General features: G+C 38.0%; 2 protein-coding genes across 7 annotated transcripts in view; one reads left to right on the top strand and one right to left on the bottom strand.

The window, feature by feature from the left end:
• Positions 1 to 4,521, top strand: part of LOC137885482 (ankyrin-2-like) — an 87,183-nt gene extending 82,662 nt beyond the window's left edge. For both annotated transcript variants that reach the window (XM_068727782.1, XM_068727781.1), the window contains 4 exons: positions 975 to 1,139; positions 1,289 to 1,462; positions 1,609 to 1,700; positions 2,527 to 4,521. In XM_068727782.1, coding sequence (XP_068583883.1) covers positions 975 to 1,139; positions 1,289 to 1,462; positions 1,609 to 1,700; positions 2,527 to 2,716 — 621 coding nt within the window. In that variant the 3' untranslated portion in view covers positions 2,717 to 4,521. The remainder of the gene's footprint in view (positions 1 to 974; positions 1,140 to 1,288; positions 1,463 to 1,608; positions 1,701 to 2,526) is intronic.
• Positions 4,522 to 7,454: 2,933 nt separating this feature from the next.
• camk2d2 (calcium/calmodulin-dependent protein kinase (CaM kinase) II delta 2) overlaps positions 7,455 to 18,437 on the bottom strand; it is a 41,204-nt gene continuing 30,221 nt past the window's right edge. Inside the window, exons 12-21 of one of the 5 annotated variants that reach the window (XM_068726809.1) lie at positions 18,363 to 18,405; positions 17,137 to 17,177; positions 16,254 to 16,313; positions 14,871 to 14,915; positions 14,257 to 14,305; positions 13,162 to 13,182; positions 12,712 to 12,787; positions 12,516 to 12,610; positions 10,089 to 10,317; positions 7,455 to 9,032 (exon numbers count right to left, since the gene is read on the bottom strand). In XM_068726809.1, coding sequence (XP_068582910.1) covers positions 9,029 to 9,032; positions 10,089 to 10,317; positions 12,516 to 12,610; positions 12,712 to 12,787; positions 13,162 to 13,182; positions 14,257 to 14,305; positions 14,871 to 14,915; positions 16,254 to 16,313; positions 17,137 to 17,177; positions 18,363 to 18,405 — 663 coding nt within the window. In that variant the 3' untranslated portion in view covers positions 7,455 to 9,028. Of the gene's footprint in view, positions 9,033 to 10,084; positions 10,318 to 12,515; positions 12,611 to 12,711; positions 12,788 to 13,161; positions 13,183 to 14,256; positions 14,306 to 14,870; positions 14,916 to 16,253; positions 16,314 to 17,136; positions 17,178 to 18,362; positions 18,406 to 18,437 lie in introns of those variants that run through there. The other 4 variants (XM_068726811.1, XM_068726812.1, XM_068726813.1 and 1 more) reach the window with 4 other exon arrangements.

Below are 18,437 nucleotides of genomic sequence, written 5' to 3'. Positions count from 1 at the left end.
TTTGCAGCAATACCAAAGGCTCTTTGTGTATAATTGTTCCATTTCATTCAGAGACAGACAATATTGGTTTCTGGAACATGGTTGGTAACCTTTTTCGGTTACACTTTTTAATAACCATCATTAACAAATGGTTGATAGTCAATTACTTTAACTTATAGTTATTTTACTGTTAACAAACAATGATATGATAATTAATAATGTTAACTAATTATTAGTAATATAATTGATGTTATATAATAATTAGATTGTGTACTATGAAATAATTAATGAGTTAATTAATAATTAATGAGTTAATTAATAATTAATGAGTTAATTAATAATTACTTCATAAATTAAATATTGTATCATAGCTGATAAGAGATGATAACAATTGCATTCTGATTACATTAGATTTATCTATTTATTTGATTAACAAGTGATTTGTAAAACTTTAAGATTTTATTTGTAAAAATATATAAATATTACTGAGATAGATGGACCAGAAACCAATTGACAATGATTTACTATGTATCTAAGTAATGTTTGTAGATGTTTTACAAAGTATTTATTAAGCATTTAAGAAAGTATTACAATAATAATCAGTTATGCCCTTATAATAGCCATCCAAATAATGTTAATGGTGGGTTTTCAAACCAGTTATTAACCATTAATAAAGTGTTACAAATATCTGGTCTATCCAGTAATGTTTATAAATGGTTTCCTAAAGGTTTACAAATCATTTGGTAGTCATTAACAAATACTTCATATTGTATGAAAAATGTGCAACAATAAACTATTAAAATTAAAATAAAATTAGTATTACTAATAATTAATAAACATTAATTACAATTTCATTGTTTGTTAAAAGTAATAAATGTATAAACTAAAGTTTAAGTAACTGTCAATTTCCCATTTATAATAATGGTGAATATAAAGTGTTTTCTTTAAACAAGTGCTTCACTCCTAATGCTCTTTAAACACATGATCTTCCTCAGGTTACACGTACAATTATTCGCAAGTGTGTCTCCGCCGATGGCGTGGAGCGTGAAGAGGTGTCATCAGAAGGAGCTCCCCAGGCGTCCATCCGTATGACGGCTGGAGACGGATACTCGAAGGTTGTGAAGCGAACTGTACTGAAGAGTGAGGGTGACCACACAGAGGTGTGTGTGTCCTGTATTTATCTGTGTGTTTATCATTGTCTTCCAGATCTTTTTTCAACAGAAAATAACAGACATAGCAGTATTTATTGTGGGGGTTGTATATGAAAGACCAATAAATACCAAACAAATAACTCTTTCTTCTGGTTTAGGTAACATTTACTGAATGTGAGGGTTTCTCAGCATCAAATCAGGAGCCAGCTGAAGGCTGTACGGTCAGCCGCGTAGAAAGAACAATGGTGGTGGAAGGTGAAAGGACAATGACACACCAGGGTGATCTGTCTTTGGCCTCCGACCTCCCCTCTGCCCAAAAAGACTTCAAACAGGTTTGCTGATGACCTCATCACCATTATTGTACATATTGTAGCTCACATCCGTATTGACAGGTACCAAGAGTCCGTTTTTGTTTTGTTTTCATAATCAAATCATTCCAAAATCAGTGAATACTGTTTTTTCCATTTCATGTTATCAGGCACTAGGTTATATAAGTGGTTTTAGCAGAACAGAGCTCCCTCGTGTGGTAGAGAGAAAGACTGTCAAAGAAGATGGAACTGTGGTCAGGAGGTGTGTGAGTGCTTGGAGTGAACCTGTTTGAGTGTATGTGTGTGTGACTGCTGTATTCTGTGAAGAGCTGCAGGTTTATCAGTTTTACTAATATTGACTAATGTTTGCTTGTGTGGATATCATTAACCACTTTGTCAAGTAGCATACTGTAAAATATTTTGTATTCTGTATGAATTCAAAGAGAGATAAAATGCAATTAACCAGGTAAGATAGATGTTATTTCTATCATTTGTTATAATTATGTTTACTGAGTATTAAGCCTCTCAGAGAGGACGAACCAGAACAAGCATGCTGTATGTACCAGATAGCCATAAATATTCCATGTAGTTAAGGAGCCAAACAGGAGGCGAGGCAACATAAATGAAGGCTGTTCATGATAAGATGTACAAACAGATGTACACAAATCCAAGAAAAACTCTAAATAATTAAGTTGACAAACATAAATGTAGATTCTTGCATGAAGGGCAGGTGTCCATGAAAATATGTAAATCATTTGGCCATCACAGTCAACATATCTCATTCCAAGTGTCGAGGTCCAGAGACATCATTAGTCTGTTTAAAGTGTTTTGTAACATAATCTATAGTTTTCTGCAGCTATAACATTACATTACATTAACATTTGTATGCTGTGCATGTGATCACAGTTGAATGCTGGATTTACAGAGCATGATGTCATTTGTGAGTGTTTTTTTTGCTTTCACCATAACATGCCTACTAGTATAGCAACATCTGCTCGTAAATTGCCGCAGACCGTAAGGTGCATATTTTGATGATGCTGACCTGTCTTCCTCTGTTTGTTTTCACCCCCACTTTGCTCCCCCTCTAGGGCCCACATGCGTAAAGGTCGCACCCACAGACGAACAGTGGTGAAGAGAGCTGGAAAGCGCAAACAGGTCCTTCTAGAGCAAGTGGATAACCCCGGAAGAGGGTCAAAACCACGTGACCTCCAGCAGCATCTCCACCAGCTCTTTCACCGCTACCACGAAGAAGAAAAGGACAACGATGAGGAGGAGTGAGAGTAGAGGAATGTGTAACACTCTCCTCTAGTCCCTGGCTCTGTCCATGCTAAAGTCCCCCCTAATCCTATGCATTAGCCACATGCAATCCCAGTGTGCACCACGGCACCTCAAAGCTACCACTGTCTTCCCATTTAAGTCCTGGAAGATGACCTTTCGTTCACAATTTGTTTTCTTACCCGGCTGGTATAATGTATTCATGATTTTCTTTTCATGTTCTGATGTTGTTTTGCTTTTTTGTGACCAAAGAAAGTTGTCCGTTGTTTTATCTGATTCATTTAACTTTCCATTTCAGAATTGCTATTTTTGTCTTGACACTGTGGTAGAGCAAACAAAGAAACCACAAAGAAAACAAAGGGATACTATTCACATCAACTTACTCACAAACCTCCTGAAGGTAAAGAACACTTTACCTGCAAAATGCTGGTACTAGTCTCTAAGTAGGTGCTTGGACTGAAAGACGATATCTCTCACACTGCACTGCCTCTCACAACAAATTTCTCACATATTCCTTACTTAAAAACGGTCTCACTCACTACACTAGCCTCTTCGCTCTTTCGATTCAGATGGTGAAGATGTCACACAGAGAAAACCAGACTGTATCGACACTGAATTTAACTGCTGCTGCTGCTGTGTTTTGTGTAGGCTATATGTAATCTGTCTTTGGGAATTATATATTATCTATAATCTTGACATTACGGACATCAGTAGCCTAGGAATTAACAATCACTCATGTGAAGTAGAGCAGGCATGACTAATCAACATCATTATGTCATAATGATCCTAGCTTTGACTGCTTTGTAGTTCTATAGATTGCCCTTCTGCCTCTTTCCTTTCTTTATGTCTTTCTTTCCGTGTTATTATGTTTAATTGTATTCACTTTTTCTGTCTTTTTCTCTTAAATGGTTGCTCTTGAGTCATAACGTATGAATGGTGAATATGTGAATGAGGTTGTACTGTAGGTACTGTGTGCTCCAAGAATGTGAGCTAAATACTGCATTGTCAGCTGGTTTGTAGAGGGTATTGTCAGAATTATTATAAGCTGGTTTTATGTTTTTTGAAGATGTCTTGGTATATTTTTGATTTAGATAGCGTATTAAATTTTTAGTTTGCCACGAGTGAATAAGATCACCGCTGTTTTAGAGTCACAATCTGATAAGTCAACAGTGGTCAGGTGATTAAGTGTTTCTGCTTTATTCATTATTTTATCAGTTTATCTTTTGAATGACTGTTGGACCAGTTGTGTGCTGTGTGTTTATGAGTGTATGAGTGGAAGTATTGTCAAAGAGTGTGTGCCAGTCAGCAAAGAAAAGAAACATTTATTTTACACAAACTGCGTTTACTCTCCTGAATGTCAGGAGGGAGCACCTCCTTGCTTTTTGTGCACAGGATATAAGGTAGAGTATAACTTATCCACAGAGATAGTTTCATTTTGGCAGGGCAGATGATTAAATACAAGATAGTGATACACCAGGCACACACACGGTTGAGAGCTTAAACCTACCATTATTCACAGCTCTGAGCATTGCTACTGTATGTATCTACATGTATTTATTTCACTGTCACTGTTTACTTTGTGATTTAGAAAAATGTAAAATGCAAACTAGTGGAAGTTCACTGTGACAGGTATGCTTTTAATTTGAAAATCAGCATCCCTTTTCTGTGATGATGACAGTTATATACATATACAATGCATATTCAAATATCTATTAGGGCATGTATTACTGTATCAAAGCTCAAAAAGACAAAAACAAAATGGCTGCAGTGTGTCTATGGCTGATAGAGAATAAAAGTCTACAAATCTATAGTGTTGTATCGTTGTATCTCTTGTTCGCTTGCTAACATGAATGAACAATTCACCATCTACACAGCCAGGTGCAGCCCCCATCTGGGCCTCAGAGGTAGTGCAATGGTGGAGGAACGTCAGCACCAGATTCTTGTAACACCCATGGAAGACCTTAGGGGACAAATTAGATGCAATAAGACAATTAGCATTTTCATATTCACATACTCATATGGGCAATCTATGACTATATTAAAATGAGAATTCAAAAACTAAGTTGTACCCCACTGGACAGTGGACAGTATGTAAATGTTGAATACTGAAAATTCTAAAATACAAAGTAGCCAGATTTTCCATTTATTAGTCAAAATGAAAATGCAATTTACAAACAAATGAAAATGAAAATAGCATTTGAGATTTAATTTTAACATTTAATCTTCTGTACAGTGGACAATATGCAAATGTTAAATGTTCATTTTCGTAGTAGTATGTAAGTCACAATCAAATTTAAAATGCAATTTTCTAATCATTTAACAATTAAAATGGGATTTAACAATTTCATAGCGCTGCTGTAGTCCTACAGTGGACAATATTTAACTGCAATCCATGTCAATTGCTTTGCTTTTTTGGTGGCAAAATCAGGCAGCAACCTCCGGTTCTAAAAAAAAATGAAGCCAATGTGGAAGTGCCTGAAACTTGTATTCTTTCTAAAAGCCAGCATGGGGCGAAGAAGTCCGATTGTATAAAAGTCTATGAGAAAATAACTTGGCTTCCTACTTGATTTATTCCCTCAGTAAACATTGCAAACGTGTTTATGGTCTCAATCTCTAGTTTCAAGTCTTCTCCTACCCAGTATAATTTTAAAGTGTTCTGCTTCCTTACACATCTAATCTGTTCAATACAACCTCATACTCAATTTAAACTGTGACTCTCTTATGAGTGCACTAGTATTTTGTCATAACTATTCTCCCGCATGTACAATCACACCCCTGATTCTGTAGTCCCTGAGTTAACGTAAAAGGTCAAATGGATTGTTGGGCACAGCTTTGTCAGCTTCATATTAAAACATTTCAAGACTTGATTTGTCTGTGTTTATGTTATCATTGGCTTTCTTCTTTTTGGATATATTAATGGCTTCTTGCCCAAACTGATGTGTATCTATATTTGTGTGTGTCTGTGTTCTACTATTTCTGGGTCCCAACCTTTCCCTGACCCTGCACAGGAAATCAACGCCAGCTGTGTGTGGATGGGTGCTTTGCGAAAGCGTCAAGTGTATGTCTCAGGAACAACATCAGCAGGAAAGAAAAAGATACTTCGGGGTGGGCAGGGGGTAAAAACAAAATACTCACAATTAGTGTAAGGTTTTACAGTTTAAGAAACAAATTTACTTAAACAGCAAAGCTGCTTGCAGTTACATGGTTAATGTGTGTCCTTATGACTTTTTTGATGTAATATACTATGACTTTTTTCGACATACTGGAATACGACTTTTTATTATTATTATTATTACTTTTTTATGACTTTGTTCAACATACTTTACAATTACTTTTTTCAACATACATACTATGACTTTTTTAATGACTTTTTTTGATATACTATATGACTGCATTCCAAAATATTGAACTTTTTTGAACATATACAATGATTTTTGTTGATATACTATTCTATGCTTTTTCATGACTTTTTGTCGTACCATCATATCTTTTTGACACTTATTTTTGTCATACTATACAATAACATTTATTAAATACTACATCATGACTTTTTTTTACGTGCTATATTATAATTTTATTATGAAGTATTTTGACATACACACTGACTTTTTTTGACATACTTTGCCTTTTGATAATTTTTTTGATTCTTTCAAGATACTATACTATGACTTTTTTTTACTTATTTTTTGTCATACAATAATATCACTTTAGGTGCATTACCGTCACCTACTGGACTGTAGTGTGGAGCAAGAAAAAAAACTAAAGTAAACTTTTACTTTTAATTGAATAATTAGAAGATTGCATACTTTCTGAGCGGATTCCAGAATGTCATCTTGTGTTTTCCATCATTTAGTCCTGATAATAATAACTTTCTTTCTTCATCATGCCTGTCGTAATCTATCAGTATATGTTTGAGTGTTTCCGTTTTGTTAAAGGTTGGGCATATTCAAGTAGGGTGCTTGCCTATTGCACATAAATAAAGTAAAACATTATCATAGAAATAACGATTTGATGAATAATTATCACCATTGCACATAAATAGAGAAAAAATATTATTATAAACATAATGATTTAATAAATAACCCTCAACTACACATAGAGTAAAATATAAGAAAAAAGAATGATATAAGCGATTATCACCACTGCACATAAATAGAGTAAAATTGATCATGACAATAAGAAAACACGTCTTAAAGCAATGAAAGGGTCGTATTTCAAGTGGGTCTTGCAGGCAGCAGATACTATTAGCAAAAGGGCGCTGTTTTTCTTATTGTATTTGAATATTGTCCACTGTACAGCAGGTTAAGTCTTGAAATGTCAGATGATGTTTTCATTTTCATATTTTTCGAAAATTGCATTTTCATTTGTACTTAAATATTGCTTGCATTAATCAAAACTCAGGTTACATATTGCCTAATCGTTTTCAAATTTGAATACAAATTTAAATATGGTCCACTGTACAGAGGGGTACAACTTTGAAAATGAAACAGCTTTTCCATTTTCTTTTTAGGTATGCAAACATTTAGTCCCCTTTGGGCTTCCATAAACATCAGTATTTACATTGATATGGATATATGACAGATTTAATAATATAATTGAATTATGCAGTGACTATGCACAGTGTATTATATATGTGCATATTAAGATAGAGCAGAGATCATAAACATAACACATCAAATAATTAACTTGAGCAGTTTACCTCCACCTCAGCAGAGGGCACAAAACACAGAACAAGTTGAAGGTCATTCATTATCACACCTTTAAGCTGATTTATTTATTTCTTAAACATGTTAAGCCATCCATTGCCGTGCTGGCAACAGGTTCACACCATATAAGGAGTGGTGCATCGCATTGACATCATATGTTTCGTCAAAAGAAATGTTTATCATATTTTCCCCTTACAAAAGAAGAGACCAACCAATTGAAAAGAGCAAACAGTAAGGATGACGAAGACACTGGCATTGTCCTGCTGTGGCAAGGAGGCCACTGGCTGGTAGAAGCACTGAACGTCAAGGAAGACATCCCAACATTTATCACAGTCCAACTCTCATTTGACTCCTCTCCTGCTGTCTTACCATCCTCTTTTCTGACTGCAATGTTCTTCAGTCTAATGCTTTTACGACTCTTTCAGACTCATTAGCCCAACCTTCAGGTTAACACTGAAGGTAGAGAATATAGTGCCTTTGAGCCATCTTCATCATCTCCACCTTCTCTGTGCAATTGGCTAAGTATCACACTGGAAATGACGAAGAATAAAATAACAGAAACCCTATACATACAGTCATACAATACAAGTACAAACATTATGAAAAATGCGTTTGTTTTCTTCTCAATTTTATACAAAATGTAAGGAGTGCTTCAGCAACCAGGAGTTTATTTTTCCTCCTCTTAGATATGAGGTTCTGATATTTACGCTGGATGTTAACCATAACTGTTTTATTGTTTTAACAACAGTTCTATGATACTGGAGGACATTAGAAACATTTGGGACGGGACTGATGCACAACATTAACAAACGCAAACAAACAAGTCAGTGATTCACAAATCAAACAGAAGATATTATAGTTTCATATGATCTTACCTACAATATTCCCCCCCATGCACTACACAATAGTCTTGAATTTTCATATATTACATATATGCTACATTCTCTTATTTCTTATTTCACTGATATAAAGGCAAACATATCTCAATGCAAAGTGTAAGCTGCTCTGCTTTTCTTTACATTTAAATTAGTATTATAGATTGAAATCTGACAATTCAAACAGTATGACTTAGCTCATAGCAAACATAAATGTAGCTCATAAACTGGATTTTACGTAAACTCTTATTTCCTCTGATAGCAAGAATAGCAATTTCAATGTTTGATTTTTTATCAACAATCACAATGTATATATACATCACCAGAACTAAAGCAAGCTCAATTTTAACATTCTGATCTTCCAAATGTTTCTGTATTGCACACACATAAATACACATAAAAATACAGAACTAATTTTTGGGAGAGGTTACAGTAGTAGATTTTAAAACATCTCTATTTTATATTTAAAATGCATACCAAAACATCTTAAAAAACAAACAAAAAAATGTCAATATGCTCGTTTCATAATGTCCAAATACAGTGTGCAGCCACCCGGTGGTGGGTTTCAAATGATGTCCATTAATAAAATGCCATAACAATAAAATGTATTAATACTTGTATCCTGCAATGTCATGTCCTTATAGAAGGGTCAAGGGTCGGGGGGCAGTCATGGGGGTTGGCTAGTTGGCTGCCCTACTAGAGATTTTTTTTTTGGACCACATGTCGATATTCCATTAACTGCAAAAAAAAAGAGAGAGAGAGAGAGAGAGAGAGAGAGAGAGAGAGAGAGAGAGAGAGAGAGAGAGAGAGAGAGAGAGAGTGAGAGAGAGAGACACACACACAATGACAATGTTTACTGCGTAAAGCAATAATAATGGACACTTTTTCACAGATAATATTAAGACATTTAATAGCATGAAAGCAGGAAGCACTGGTCTAATTAATAACGTCAAAAGGCCCAGGCACAGTATCACTGTGCATGCTGGCTCACTAGTATTACTCACTGGGAATAGCCCGTAAACACTTATTGTCCACCCACCGATGTGTTTTCAATTATTTCGCCTAATGATACCTCTTTTCAGTTATATGTGGGTGTGTACAGACTGTGCTTTGCTGACATCTGGCTCACTCTCTTGTCACTCTTGTTGCACCTGTTAAGGCGGGACATCTTACACCTTTATGATTCATATTTGGTTCATGTTCAAGTTTTGTATCCTCAGCATAACTCCGCCCAACAGTTTCCTGTGCAGACGTTACATGAGTTAGAATTCGTAAAACGACCTGCATGGGCCTAAATAGAAGAAAAATCTTCCATTTTTGATATAGTTTTCGCTGTTAAAAGCAGCCTCCATTTACTTCAATTCATCAAGGATTTCACCGTTCACCGTGGAGGCATGCAAGAAAAAATATTTTTTTTAAGAATTTAAGGTAATTCTCAGGGAGTAATTGATATACAATATGTCATTTTAAGGGTGAAGTATTCCTTTCAGTACCAAGCCGAAATGCATTATTTCGTTGACCTCTCTGGTTGAAGGTTTCAAGTCTGTGGCACCATTGACCACTAATTGATGGATGTGGTTGGGTGTGGTCAGAAGTGTGCTACTTTGCACCTGTAACCACACCCAACAGTGATGTCACAATGTACTGACCACACCCTGGAGCACACCTGCTACACTGTAGCAAGGTGGAGAATTTTAACCACTTGAGGTCAGTGAAAAACAAGATTTTCAGCTGCTGTTTAGTTTCTCTTCATTCGAGCTTTCTACTGTGTGTTTCTTACTGTTGCTTACTTACTGGGAGGGCATGCTGGGCGAGCCTGAACGGTGGAAGTGGATGTTCTGCCACTTGCCGTCGCGGCGGTGCCACACACGGGTCTCCTCGGACTGCATGGTGCGGGGCATGCCGCTGGTATCCATGTACTGGGTCAGTCGAATATAGGCAATACACGCTGCATTTTCCCCAATTAGGTGCACATGTGGATTCAAGAGGATGGTGTGCACTGGCTTGTTCCCTTTGGACAGGGCTGGAAGGGAGACAAAATGGCTGATTACAGGGAGAAACTGCACTTAGTAACACACACTAAATGAATATAATGGATATCAACCAGTCACTTGGGTTTCTAATACAGCTCTACGATTGTTCAAAAACTAAACACTGACCTTACTCTTAAAGGAATACTAACTCAGTGTGTGAAATACAAGGCTTGATCAAAACTTGGGGGCCCACAAAAGCCTCAACCGCACATTTTTTGGGGGTCCATGGAAAAATCTTAAAAAAAATGATTTGTCACTGGCCATTGTCACTAAACATGTCTTTGAAAAGTATATTATTTATAGCAGCATTCATTATTCAAACTACAAAACATGTATTCCCAAATAGGAATGAAGAAAAATGTTGTTGCGGCCTTTCCTCTTTCTGGTGAGGCCTTCTTCCATGTGTGGCGCTGCTGCAAATGGTCCGCCATGCAAATGTTGTGAATTTTAGAAAACCTAACGTTACCCCGTACACACTAAAAAGCAATGGATTCTTTTTCTGCTTCAACATCATGGTTCCACTCGGTTAAAAATACAGAATCAGTGCGGATCAAGCCATGGGAATATGTTGAAGAAAAAGCAAAGTCCAATATGTGTGGTCCATTGTTTTACAACGTAAGCTAGAATATGTTTCTCCAGCCTGTTTGCTGTGACTGAAATGTGATAGACCTGCAATGCGTAGGGTGAAAACACGAGGTGTTCTTGTGCGTGCATCAGTGTGCTGTGTGGATTCTGTCGCAGGGCTTAGTTGTTGGGTGGTTGTGTAGTTGTGTGAGTGACCTTAATGTCTACAATATTAGCCCTGGTAATGTGTGTGCAAAGTGTGTATAGCCTTGTTGATTACCTTGGCTTGGGCCTATATTATGCAGTCTGTGTAAGACTGTAGCAAAACAATGGAGCACTAGAAAGGGGACACCCCCCCAATTGCCACCAGGTATTTCTCACACTGTAACTAACTGATATGACAACAAGAGTAAGTAAGAGTCTCCATATGTTGATGTTGGATAGTGGACAAGCACAGACTCGCCAAGTGATTGAGGTTTCTAGGACATATCTAGTTTATCTGAACTATTTTTACCCTGACTGAGGACATTCTGCCATTTATAGCAGTCATTCATTAGTCTTTTTTTTTTGCTCCAAGGTTAGTCCATGCACAGACATGCCCTTGTAGTGCACCAGCAAACATGAACTGTAAACCGATAGGACTAAATATTTATATAGAACAATTTCGCCCATACCCACTTATGCATTATATACACTCTCTTTCATACAATACCACTTTCACTGTGTTGGGGACCGTCCTTATTCTCGAAATATTAATATACATATGAACAATGTTTTGTGTTCTGTATTGTTTGAGCCCGACGAATGGATTTGAAGCAATGAAACAGGTTTCTGTGAAGATGGTTAGGTATTCTGTCTTTCTCTGTACGTCATGTGTTTGTTTCCAGGTCTGGCTCTACCTCACCTGCCCACTAGGTTATGTCACTGAGTTCCCTTCCCATCAACTGATTATCCTTGTGACCTGCCTCCACAGCGGTTGCTTACTGGCTCATTATGCTGCATTATGGGGAAAAAAACCCTCACTGAAAAAAATAAGTGATTTTAGTACACATGCTTGCTTGTGGGAGTACGGTATACTTCATTTTGTCATGAATGAATGTGTAGTGTGCATTTTTGGTTCCATACAGTGTAACTGTTTAACCAGGGCATCACATTGTGCAAACAAGTATCTCCTTACTGAGAATCAAACGGGAAGTTTTCCCTGCAGGGTTTCAGTGCAAACAACTGATGCATCAGATCATTCAGCACATCATGCAAATGTAAGCAACGAAGTTTAGAAAAAACCTCTCTTGTTTAAAATCTCCAGAGCAGCTGGAAAAACATTAACAAATTGATGTGAATGAATAACACACTACCGTTAATTTCCAGCCAAATTCTGTTTCTCAGCGTCTAGTTTGGGTGCGGAGCCAGCTGGCTACTTGCACTTTTTGGAGCAACCCCAGACCCACAATTACAACAAATCTCAACTGCTCTGGGCAACAGTAGCACGGGCAAACACCATGAATACTTCTGAATACTTCCCTCTGAACTGGACGATTCTGTTGGTACTCTACCCAATTTTATTTATCTACTTTGCAAAACGAGACAGTTTCAGGCTACACACAAGTCATGATTAAAGTTTTACCGTTCTCAAAGTAAAAGCGATGGAAGTCATGTCCCTCCACCAGGTTGCCCAGGGCCTCGGGCTCAAAGGAAGTTAGACCAGGATCACAAATCTTCCTGTTGCGCCGGAAAAAAAGGATACAGAGTCAGCATAGACGTAAGCAAATAGTATAACCATTTAGACGTTACAGTGCGAATGTAGAGAGAAAGAAACTTACGCATAGGCATCAAAGTCTCCATTGTTGATAGACTCAATCAACTGCTCAGTGACTTTGATAATTTCCTGTTTGCGAGCTACAACACAAGATCACAGAACATCATCAACTACACAAACGCATGTAAAAGTTGGTAGTGGTGACTGCATTTCAGGCAAAGTGCAGTTAAGAAAAATCGGACATCAAATCAGCTTCTAATGGGTTCTAATCTGCAGGATTTCAAAGTTATTAGAAATGGAAGGCGCTCAAGAAAAGCATTTCACAAAATGTTTGTTGTTTCATATCGGAGTATCAAAATGACAAGAAAGCCTCCCATGACTAATAGTGATATCAGGCAGCAAAATGCAAGATGACACGATTCCTTTCACCCGACAAAGCTCAAAATAAACAAAAACAAAGTATGCAAGTATTTCGCTACAAAAGCAGTTTTAACTAAGTAATGTTGACAGTTACCTTTATGGTTATTGGTGCAGGCTGGGGGATATTAAAAGAATCACTTAATTTGTGCAACAAAAAGACATGTCAAATAGTAAGCCACAGCCGTAAGCTACAACACTGTGTGTGTACATGAGTGTGTATACGAGTCAGCTTTTTACTGTGTGAGTCAATGTTTGGGTGAGTCAGAACAGAGGGCAAAGAGAGGAGTGAAAAGAGCATCTGTGTCTACAAGACACGAATACACAGCAGGAGAGCACCTACTTCCAATTCAAATACAGAGGAATAAATCATATGGAGGGAGCAGAATATTAAAAGGATCAAAAACAGAGGTTTTATCTCACTGGAGAAGGGATGGTCAGTGCATTGTGAGCACGAACAATCTCAAACCATAAACTGTATCAAACACCCACTCATCTACAGTAAGCCGAGGAGATGATTTGAATATCAGGAACACGGGATTTGAGACACTTCACACAGAGAGATCACTTTCCTCCAGTGATGACGGTGACAGGGGACAGAAGGGGAACAAAAACAGGGATCCCCCCCCACTGCGGAAGGACTTACTCTGAACTGAGGAGGTGGGAGTCAGTCTCGAGTCAGACATCTGTGAGGAGCGGCTCTTAGAGCTCAAGATACCGCTCACTAAACTGCCCAGACGACGGGCTGTCAGACGTGGCATGGGTGGGTGTGTGATTGAGTGTAACGTATGTGTGTTGGGTGGGGGATGTAACAAAGATAAGGGTATGTATGTAAAGGTAGGAGAGGAATTATGGAAAAAAATATATATTTTCAACAAAACATAAAAAACAAGTAGAAAACACTTATTAATAAGAGTGTTTTTTTTATCAGACAGATAAAGATGGGTGAAACTCGAGGATGCGAGGGTGGGAAGGACAGAAAAAGAACAGGGCAGACTGCGTTTTGCGAGAGGAGCTGACAGCCAAACGAGGGGTTTCAGCTGTTAACTTGCTGTGCGTTTTAACGGCGTCGCAAAACAGAACGAGGAAAAATCAAGAGCAAACAGTCTGACTGGAAACGGTGAGGACCGACTGTTGTGACCTCGCAGCGTAGATGAGGACTGTAAGTGGACACAAGCACAAGTTTCCTTACCTTTTACGTCCTCATCCTCAATGGTAGTGTTGGCACTCTCAATAGACTCCTGAGAGAGAATGACAACAGTTTATATACAGTACAATTTATGTTTGTAATATCTATGAGTGTTGAAATAAAACGCTTAAAATGCTCTTGCAAACTCAGATTTTGCTATTAGGGTCTTAAACCCCTATATATATATATATATATATATATATATATAGGGGTTTAAGACCCTAACCTTGTAATCTGGTTTAAACCCAGCCAGGGACTTTTGTTGCATGTCGTCCCTCCTCTCTCGTATAGTATAGCAAAATCTGATATATATATATGTATATATATATATATATATATGTATATATATATATATATATATATATATATATATATATATATATATATATATACATGTATATATATATATATATACATATATATATATATATATATATATATATATATAAAAAAACATTTATTGCAAGTTGATTATATAACACTATAATATAAGGGCAGTTGGAGGAAGGAGACACTATTCTAATTGAAATTGGAGAATGAAAAGTCCTGACGTACAGGAGCTTCAATTCATTAAATACAACCAACAATGACAATTACTACGAATTGCAATACCATACCTTATTTCCATCTACAGGGTTGTGGATCACAGTTGTCTGTGGTTCCTAAAGAGAACAAATGACAGAGAACTGGTGGGAAGATGGCACAGACACTGTTAAAGGAAATGTATTTGTGTGTATTTACAGAATCTGTCTGTCTGTCTGTCTCACCAACTGTCTGTCTGTTAGTCTGTCTCTATGTCTATCTATCTACATTTATTTATCTTTACATCTATTTATCACAATGCATCTGCCAAAATAAACCACCAATTATCGAATTGCAAGTGTCCACTTGTGTTTTTTTTCCCTTCATGCATGACTTTGTTGCTCAATGTCTTTTCTCTATCTGCTTTTCTCTCATCAGCTCACTACAGTGCCCCGCCTCGGCAATCAGATGTCTGGGCTTTTGCGGAATTCGATCTTGATGACCAGATCAATCCTTCTAATCACTCACCCCGATTACACTAGATTATAACATCAGCAGCCTGCATCTGTCTGTGTGTGTGTGTGTGTGTGTGTGTGTGTGTGTGTGTGTGTGTGTGTGTGTGTGTGTTTGTATGTGTACGTGATGACAGAGAGAGAAAGAGAGAGAAAAAGAGAGAGGCCATGTGCCTGTGTTCATGTGTAATCATCTCGACAGCGAATGGGGGGGGGGCAGAAAGCCTTTGACATCATGCAGAGCAACAGTCATGTGGCCTGACGCAGACAGCCAGTCAGCACACACCATGCACGAGCCAATGAGTGACAGCCAAATCACTTGTGAGGGGTGGGGGTGAGGGGGTGTAGCATCATAATGAGCCTAAGGAGGCGACATCCTCTCACTCCAGCCATGCACAGGCAAACTAGACCTGCATAACACATCCGTGCTACGTTTAAAATCAAGTGCAAAAGTGAATAGTGTACAGTTCATGACATGATAGGGGCATGTGTATTTGTGGAAAGGAGGAGAGAGGAAGGGTTCAAGCAAATGGAATTGGAAAAAGGAGGGAAGGGGGGTGATGAGGTAGAGGTTGCCCTTAACTACAGATTTAAAAATACACTAGTCAAATCTAAACGTGTGTAAACGCTGTATGCTAATTCAGAATGAATTATGAATAGTTTACTTTTCATCGAATATGCTGGGAGCTGCTGCACGGCCACAAAAGCTTTTACACGCTATGTCATTCAGGGATAGCCTAGCGCTGAGCTAGACATCCGTTTCACACGTCTCTCTATTCTTATACACCCGGTTAAGAATTTTAAATCACACAAAGCATGGCTGAGATCAAACAGGAAATGATCTGAGCCGATGTGAAAGGGTGAACCTGTACCTCCTCCGCAGTGGGGGATGTGAGGTGAGGAGGTGTTAAAGAGGGTTTTTTTGAGGATGAAGGTGCAGGTGTGGGATAAGTTTTGTGTTTATACCAGCGCAGGGGCAGGGCCAGTGTCTTTGGGACTGGTCACTGTGTTGGCTTTGTTGTTGACCTGCAGGGGGCAGTGTAAAGGGGACATGACACACGTGCACACTTTTCAGACCCACATTTGTGCTCTCACACTCTCACACACACACACACACACACACACACACACACACACACACACACACATACTCTGGCTACGGTCCACTCCAAAGAGATCATCTCAACTCGTGTGATGTAACTGAGTGTTAAATTGTTACCAACCACGACCTCTTTATGAAACCTGTGGGTTTTATGAAGTGCACTTAGTCAGGAAGGTGAATGTATTGAGGAAAGCTCCACTTTTGACAGAAGCAGAAGAGGTCAGTTAAACTAGGCTGTGCTGACAGTAGGGAACAAATATCAAAAAGCTGTCAGAGGGAAACTGCTTATGTTTCTAAAACCAAAATGTTTTATTAGGTAGTAAATTTTGATTTAATTCTCAGCAGAATACAAAGGAGGCTGTTAGTAACAACATGGAGAAGATCAGGAGCTATAATCTATCATTTTGAACACCCATCCGGTCCGATATACACGTGTAGTAATAGGTAAGAAAACATTTGCTTAATGACCGACAAATAATAAAATACAAAACTATACCAACAGACCCTCCACCAAATTTAAACTTTCTATCTACAGTATATAAATGTAGATATTTACTGGTCTATTGAAGGAGCTGTGGGATCAAGCTAAGAAATAACAACCATTGCCCACTGCTTGGTGTGACTGTCCCTGAATGATGATGTTGCTGAGTGCACAATGCATAATAATCTTCCAGAAGGCTCCTCACACACTGAACGTTCCAGCAAAGTTAACAAAGCATTTTTTCTTCACGGTGCAAAGCAACTCACCTTAACGCCATCCGCCTTCTTGTTGAGCAAACTCTTGGCTGCTGCAGAAGGACAGAAAGAGACAACACTTCAGCGTGAGGGATCTCAAACAGAGTCCTGAGGCTACACTAACATGCAAGCAAGCATATCAGTCAGCTGCGCTTATCTTCAAACTCCAGGTGCAAAATCCAACTGCAAGATCCATAATGCAATGCAACAGATGCTCAGAGTGGCATCTTCATTGATGCAAGGTTGTTTCTCCGACTACACACTGATTCTCATGTGAAGGGCTGGAGGGCAAGCGGTTGATTGGGTTTGTATTTAGCAAGTGATGAAAGGGGTAATCTACCTATCAGACCCACACAGCATTCTTAAATTGACATTTGCACACATGCACTTAACAACTAGCACACACACATACAATCCTGCCACTCCTCATCGTATTTCTCACGGAATAAAATAATCCAAACACACTAGATTGCATTTCAGAATGCATGCTGTATCCTTGTCTACATTTCATTCTGATCTCATCTTGACATTCTTGCAAACATGAACTTCAATTGTGTTTTTTTTAAATATCACACACCTCATCTTCATGCATATGTGATTGGCTCTTATAAGAGTTAAGTAAGGCCTATATACATGACAACTATTTAGTTGAGCCCAACCCCGCATATTTCCTTGTCATTCCAAAAAATCTTACCTCAAATGGAAACCACAATCCAAACAAAAGAAGGAAAGGAATTTGAAAAAGGAAGAAAATGATGAATAAAAAGAGACACAAATGCACTAATGCATTTTACTGTAGAATGAAGAGAGAAAGCAGGCTGGTAAGAGCATGACAAAATAAGAGATAGGTAAAAAAAATGCATGCAAAAAGGTATGGCAGAGCGCAAAATTGAGATAAAGTGAAAGAGCTACAGCTGGAGAGATAAAGAGAGATGGCTCTGTTTGCCTTTGTTCTACAGAAAAACAGACCAAAGGCATTCAAAAATAGGTTCGAAAGGTTGCTATTCTACATAAAAGTTGAAGATTAATTGCACCTTTTTACCTTCTTTGTAGTGCCTCTGATCTGTACTCCTCATGACTAGAAGATGCATTTTTCATAGCGAACCTAACCAAACTACCACCAATATTTAAGGCTGAGAAGTATCAAGCCCCTCGATTTTTTCAAACATAAATGGTTTTAGTTCATAAGATATGTTTGGGTAACCCAGGTCTTGGACACCAGGCTGAGAGAGACATACCTGAGAAGTTTCTTGTGACCAGCAAAGTGGTCAAAATGGCTCCCTGCAGTGATGGAGAAGAGGGAAGTAATGATG

This window comes from Cebidichthys violaceus, unplaced genomic scaffold, assembly GCF_023349555.1.
Source record: "Cebidichthys violaceus isolate CVI_PGR_0920_01 unplaced genomic scaffold, fCebVio1.0.p SCAF_4, whole genome shotgun sequence".
Classification (NCBI taxonomy): domain Eukaryota; kingdom Metazoa; phylum Chordata; class Actinopteri; order Perciformes; family Stichaeidae; genus Cebidichthys; species Cebidichthys violaceus.
Note: the sequence above shows the minus strand (reverse complement) of the source record. Positions and strands in the feature narration are given on the sequence as shown.